The sequence below is a fragment of the Apium graveolens genome, unplaced genomic scaffold, assembly GCF_009905375.1.
Source record: "Apium graveolens cultivar Ventura unplaced genomic scaffold, ASM990537v1 ctg2880, whole genome shotgun sequence".
NCBI lineage: Eukaryota > Viridiplantae > Streptophyta > Magnoliopsida > Apiales > Apiaceae > Apium > Apium graveolens.
Window position 1 is genome coordinate 25406 of NW_027417831.1, and position 7251 is coordinate 32656.

The window sequence follows — 7251 nt, forward strand, 5'->3', positions numbered from 1 at the left end:
AGAAACAAACTTAAATCTGACCATTTCTGTCAGTAAACCATTAGTCACCTTATTATTAATCAAAAGGCTAGGTCCCGAGGAAAATCATGTGTATGCAAAGGCTAGTTTTTGAGGTGGGGAAATTGAATTAGGACCAGTAAATGCCTTGTCAAATTGTGAAATCTCGAGTTAACACTGCAAAGTAGTCCGCAAACTCTTCGTAGCAAGGAATATAGAAATTTGTCAATCAATTAGTAGTCGCCTTCTCAATTATTAATCTGTTTGTGGTTATGAAACTTAAAAAATTAGATTATAAGGCTTGTAGCCTGGTGTTTATTGTCTATGTCATGGTTATTGAATAGTGATAGAACATGCCCCACAAACTGGCAAGTCCTGAAACACTACCTTTGAAAGAGTTGAGTTTGGTTCCAAAACACGAAAGCACCCATTGAGAAGCTTTGACTTGGGCCTGGATGCGTGAAATATCCCACAAGACATGACTGATCAGGTGTCATGGTTTAAGCAACTTCATGGATTTCTAATATCTCCTACATTTGACTAAAGAAGTAACAGAGGACTCTGATCTGAGTCTTTCCGGTGAACATCTCAATGTATGATCCAAGGATGCTCTGAACTAAAGAACTCTAATGAAATGTATGATCAACCAAAATCTGTTGAATTTGCACTGCGTTCTTCCTGCTGTGAAAGGCACAAGTACTATCAGTTTCCAAACATTGACAGCAAAATCAATACTACTTGTTGATAACAATACATAATAAGTTTATTAAGAACAATTTGTACAGGACTGTGGAACAAAAGAGTAATACTACATAATACGCTCAACCAACAGTGGAAGCCATCTACGAACAGAATTTATATTTACAAGCAGCTAGTGAGTAGTGAATACAAGGCATACACTATAACTACGCTACAAAAATCACAAACGACTATTAAGTCCTTTGTGCAGGAGCAAGCTGTCCCAACTTATCCGTAAGATTATTTATACTCCTCATATTTAACCAAAAATTTTCACGATCAACTGCTTGACTGCCATCTTTTCTACTCTCAACATGTTTTCTTTTGGAATGAACTTCAGGACCATCAGTTGAGTCCACGCTGTCAGTCAAAAATTGTTCCCAGAAAACATCGTTGGCACCAGTAGGTGAATTAGACAAGCTTCCAGCTGGTTCTTTTTTTAGGATGGAAACCTCGGGCACACTTGTTCTACTAGGCTCTGAATTCATATCAATCTCAGAAGTTTCAATCGCAAGATCAGTGTAAGATATAGCTGGGCTGTTGGCAATGCTTGTGGATTGATCAAAATCAATTGGACTATTTGGTACACTAACCACCGCCGCATCTTTTGCCACGTTTTCCCAATATGTCAGAGAAATCTCCAATCTCTCCAACAACTCCTCATTAAATCCTGAAGTCCGTTTGGAGAAACCTTGTGGGACACTCGTCTGATCATCTTCAGAGCTTCCATCATCCTGCCATAAACTTTTCCTTGGCAACCTTCTCTTTCTCTCATGTATTTCTTCTGATTTTGGCAAAAGACTCATGGCAAGCGCTGGTGTTTTCAAGGTTTGAGCCAACGATGATATCACATCTGTTTGTCGTTGCTCCAGACGTTGCACACGCTCTGTCAGAATCAGCATCTGCAATTCCATTTGTTGTTTCTCCTGTTGCTGTCTTTGGAGCTCTACGTGCATTGATTCCTTTTCATATCTCAATCTTTCAATGTCTTCCTTGTATCCCCGCCTTTCTGAATCACTTAATGGAGATAAAGATCCTCCTTGTCCATGAAGATTCTGTGTTGAATGACTGTGAACCGGCTTGCGTCTGTGAATGTTCTTCAAAAGATGTGGTTCTCCTCTGACAAAATCCTCATTAGCAAATTCCCATTGTTCAGGATCAACTTTCCTAAAACCCTGTTTAAAAAATTCACAACACAAAGTCAATTACAATTTCGGAGTACAAAAAAGATCCCAACAATGACAAAGTATTTATCCCATCGCCTTACATATGTATTAAGCTGTCGGATAAAGCTGGAAAAATTATTATGCTTGAAGAATCTAGGCAACAAGATTCTAGAAAACTCCGGAGGATCCCACACTACAAAACTTCTGTGGTTCAGACTCCATGAAACAATGGGATCAGTAGAAAGATCGTCCACCATTTCATACGTCTTGGCTATAAATGGAGGCAGCGCAGTGGAATTACCTTGACCTTCATCCATCATCATCAACTCTCTTCTGAATCGAACTTCAAAACAAACCACCAATAAATTCAATATTCAATCTTGCCTGCAAAGAAATGAACTTTTTTAGCCTTCTATTAATCCAAGTTATAACCTAAATTCCATTGACATCTTTTTTTCTTCGTGTAAATACAACACTGAACATTTAATTTCAGCCCATAACATACTTATATGCATCATAAGCTAACATATTACTATCATTTAACAAATTTTTTTTTTAAATTCAAATTTTGACAATTAAACACCTTAAGTAGCACAAATCATACAACAAACCACCAAATCAAGAAAAACCCATTACAGTAGCTTTAAAACTGGACGAATACAAACACATGTACATACAAATATTTAAAACGCACTTAAGGTGTTTGATGAAATACCTGAGAGAACATAAAAATCAAGAACTTGTATTTTGCAGTTGATATATGATTGAAAACATGAAAAGATGAAACGGGGTTTTGAGGATGGTTCAAATAAATATTACTAGAAGATTTGTATGAAGATTCAGGGGAATTACGGGAGTTTGATATAATGCATTGACTGAAGCTCTGCAATTGTGCATTACTCATATTTATCAACTTATTACATTGACCGCTTATCTCATCACTGACGTGTGTATATTTTCCGATGGCTTTAAATAAGCTACAGTTGTTAAGAATAATCATATAAAATTTATGGGGGAGAAATGTACGTTGAATATCAAGATCGCTATCGACACTGTGTATGCGGTAAAAGTTTTAAGTTTCGTACGAATATTTAAATTAATTAAAGTAGGGAGGAAAATGTGTATTGAAGTTTTTATAAATGGATGTTAACTATTGATGACTTAATTTTAGTATTATAAAATTATAATAGTTTATTTAGCATTATTAACTAATATTTTAAATAATTATACATGTTTTTTTATGGACAAACGAAAGATTCATTAAAACACTTTCAAAGTGTCAACAACAGTACGATTGTGAAAAAGAATAAACCAAACAACTAATCGTTTTACCCAAATTAATCGGGTAAGTGTGTGTGAATTAATAAGTGATGTTTATTTCTAGTAGCTTATTGTTTATTTTCCGTCGGAATTTTATTAGATGTTAATATTTTGAAAAAGAGATTGTTTTACTTTTTCTTATCATTGTTGCTTTGATTCGGAGCATCTAAAAATATTATAATAATATTTCAAACAATTCAACGTACACTAATGAACAGAAAAGCATCACAATTGATTTTCATATAAATGCCCTATATTATGGCTCTGTTTGATTTCTGAGTCACTTGAACCCAAGTTTTGTGAAACTAGCTCACCTGAACATAACTAGCTCACGACCAAACTATGCCACTTGAAGTTGCGTAGTCTTTTGTTATGTAATGAATCACACAGAGAGGAAGGGTGAATGTATTTTTCTGATTTTAGGCTTTTCTTGAAAGTTAATGGTTGAACAAAGTAAATTAAATCTTGTATAGAAAAGTGTTCATGCAGAAATTAAACTTGCATAAAATAAAGAACACAGATCTTTAAAACTCACTTAATTTTTGTATTAAAAATTAAGATGCTTTGCTACAAAATTTCTAAGCTCTTCTAGGTTTAAGAGTTCAGCTTATTCTCGAGAGTGTTACAAGAATTTTTATCTAAATTGTTACTTCTAACTAGAGGACCAGTGTTAAATTTATAACTCAGTTAACTGCTAATTTACACCGTGGATAATAAACATGCTATTAGCTTTTCTAAACTGTCACTTATCATTTCTATTTATAGAAAAAACAAATCTTCCATTTCTGGCTTAACATATCTTTAGCATCCCGTGTTTACTTTAATCTTCCTCTGTCAGTTAATCTTTGCCATTGATCTTGCACACTCTTCAAGCTGCTTTTTGTAGACTTGTCAATCCAGCTGTTGGATTGTTTGTTGATTGTTTATCTTGGATATTAAACTAATCTGCAATTCTGTACTTTGAGACTGTACTTCGAGATCTCCAGTTTGATTCATTTGAACACTTGATATCTCGATAAGTATAAAGGCTTATCGAGATCTCGGGTACTCCATAATGAGTTTGGCTTGTAGAGGTCTTCAGCTCATCGAGATCTCTAGTCTTCATAACTTCACTTGACTTGTAGATATCTCTGAGTTCTCGAATGGATATAGACTTGTCGATAACTCTGAGTTCTCTAGTGAAGAAATGACTTGATGATATCTTTTTGAATTCTCGAGTAACTTTCCTGACTTCTCTACTCCCGGTGGATATTGCTTATCCGTTGAGTAAATATAGCTCATACGTCGAGTAGATGTGTGGCTTATCCGCCGAGTAGATATTACTCATCCGTCGAGTAGATGTTATTCATCCATCGAATGGGTATATAGCTCATCCGTCGAGTAGATATTGCTTATCCGTCGGTACTCTCTGGAGTTTGAATGACTTCTCGATAAGTCATTCTGGAGTTCTCGAATGACTTCTTTATAACGTTAAATCTGTGACTTGTAGAGATCTTGACTTAAAACATTTTTCTCCAAACAGATTTATTCAACTCCAAGCTTCTTCAAAATTCTTCAGAGGCATGATCGTCTTGATCTTCTTCCAGATAGAATCCTTAGGCTTGATACTGTTTTAGGAAAAAGACTCAAGTCTGCTCCTTTGCATTTTTACAGACTTTAAGTGTTACAATTACATAATACAAATTAAGATAACAATACAACTTACTTAGGGTTGACCCCAAACTTAACTGATTACTAATGACATTTTCAGCTTTAGTAATCTTTGACATCATTTATTATATATTACATCTTTATTTATTTATTTTTCCTTTTTTCTTCTTTCCCTGTTGATCGATTAATAACATTCAACAAGGTTTTTGGGAGCATTAGAAAGCATAATATATTCTTATAATTTTAATTTTTTTTTCTTATTGTTGTAGTAAAAGTACACTACTTTTATTCGATTAAAAAAATCAGTGAACAAAAAATTAAAGAAGCTATATTTATATGTACCCGAGCATGCTTGCTAAAAAGGAAATGTGAATTAGTATAACGAATAGTGATTTTTATAATTTCTAAAAATATAGTTATTTACTCCCAAATTTAAATTTTATAACTTTATATAGTAATATTGCTACATTACTTTGACAAAAAAAATTGAAATTAAGAAAATAAAATTGAATAAAAGGTTTTTAACCACCCGAAAATGGTACAGAAGCATAAGGAAAATGTTCGGATGAAGGGGTAATTTACAATATAATTGAAAAAATATAAATATATGAATTTCCTACAAATTGGTTGCTGAGACATACATATGTAATTCAGAAGATTGTGTTCCCGAAACGTATTTTCATGGATGTATAAGTATTATCACAATTAATACAAGGTAGCTTAATAAGACTTGCAAATCTGAATATTCTATCAGATTTCCAGAATGGTAGCTTAATAACAGTATTGTCATCACCTTTGGGAATATTATCACAATTAGTACAAAAGTTTATGTAATATTGTAGACAAATAAATGTGATGATGAGTGCATTTTTCATTGAAATGAGGAACAAAGTACATTTTAACGGAACATCGAATAAGTAAACATAGATTGAGAAAAATATATTGCAAGTAAAAATGAGAAAATGAAAGAAACTATCAATTGTTTTAGTCATCCGCAAGATTAACTACGTATTGATCAAACTCAGGGTCCTCATTTTTGTTAGCAATCTCATCATCTACATCCTCATCCTCTTGTATCTGAGGGGATGTATACATATGACCTCCCTCCCCATATCTGTGGGTCGAGGCGTACGTACTCGCTCGAGTAAATAACTATATTTACAAAAAATATAAAAATCACTCTTCGTTAAAATAGTTCATACTTCCTTCTAAGTAAGCATGTTCGGGTACATATAAATATAGATTCTTTATTTGTTTTTCTTTGATTTTTTTAATCAAATAAAAGTAGTGTACTTTTACTACAACATTAAACAAAAAAAATTAAAATTATAAGGCTGTATTATGCTTTCTAATACTCCCAAAAACCTTGTTGAATGTTATTAATTGGCCAATAGGGAAAGAAAAAAAGGAAAAAAATAAATAAATAAAGACTACGCCACTTCAAGTGGCATAGTTATTTTTGCAAGATTATGTTCATGTGGGCTAGTTTAACAAAACTCGGGTTCAACTGACCCAGAAATCAAACGGAGCCAATAATAGCCCAATGTTCAGATTTTTAGTTACATCAATTGATATTGAAATAACAAATACCTAAAATATGAACAATTTTTTGTTGTAAAATGTGAGTTCTTACATTAACCATCACCATCTCAGATTCTATTCAAGTGGTATAGATCTTCCAAAATACCATATAAATCATTCTAAAAAAACTACTTAAACCCATGATAGCACATACAAAAATATTAAATATAACACACTAATTTACCAAAAATATGGGTAAGACTGATAACTTGATAACAAGATTATCAATAAAATCCCATCCAAAAAGATTAGATCTCAATTTTATTATAAGATCGATAAATGAAAGAGGGCATAAGACAATAAAGAGGGAGGGGAATGAAAGACCGAAACCGGAGAAATGGCTGTTGGAATCCTTATGGGAGTCGACTCCCAAGAAGGAACAATAAATTTTGTCAATAAATTATGTATACATTTAAAAATAATAGTAACATTTTTTTACTTAATCTGAAAAAATTAAAATGGGTGTAGAATATAATCACATGATTTGTAATTTCAAATTTATGATAAGTAAAATGTATATTATGTACTTGTAATATTTGAATAATGCACTTTGTGTATCTCAAATTTGATATCTAGCACTTTCTGTATCCGAGATTATCAAATTAATGCAATTAGTGTACTTCCGTAAAAAAAAAAGTTAACACCGTTAGTATTTTGCCTTAGAAAGGTTAATTTGGTCATTTAACATGTAAGACATATATTTTTATTTCAAATTAATATAGGACATATTTTTCTATATATAATAAATCATACTTAATTCTTATATAAATTATAGTTTGCTATTAAAATAATTTCATTC

The 7251-nt window shown here is 32.5% G+C and overlaps 1 protein-coding gene across 2 annotated transcripts; it reads right to left on the minus strand.

Annotated features, from left to right (window-relative positions):
* Positions 1–719: 719 nt before the first annotated feature.
* Positions 720–2850, minus strand: LOC141700751 (heat stress transcription factor A-4c-like). 2 transcript variants are annotated; one of them, XM_074504445.1, is made up of 3 exons: positions 2617–2850; positions 2003–2244; positions 720–1910 (listed from the first exon to the last, which is right to left on the minus strand). In XM_074504445.1, the coding sequence occupies exons 2-3, from the start codon at positions 2222–2224 to the stop codon at positions 930–932; spliced, it is 1203 nt and encodes a 400-aa protein (XP_074360546.1). In that variant the 5' UTR covers positions 2225–2244; positions 2617–2850; the 3' UTR covers positions 720–929. The 2 variants fall into 2 exon arrangements, with proteins under 2 accessions (XP_074360546.1, XP_074360545.1); XM_074504444.1 differs by having other exon boundaries at positions 2003–2285; positions 2617–2849.
* Positions 2851–7251: the final 4401 nt, after the last annotated feature.

What these genes read in the sequence shown, in the direction of transcription:
- LOC141700751 (XM_074504445.1), bottom strand. Translation starts at nt 2,224, where the DNA reads ATGATGATGGATGAAGGTCAAGGTAATTCCACTGCGCTGCCTCCATTT. An exon ending in TCCGACAGCTTAATACATAT is followed by an intron (nt 1,911 to 2,002) that starts GTAAGGCGATGG and finishes TTTTTTAAACAG; the next exon opens with GGTTTTAGGAAAGTTGATCC.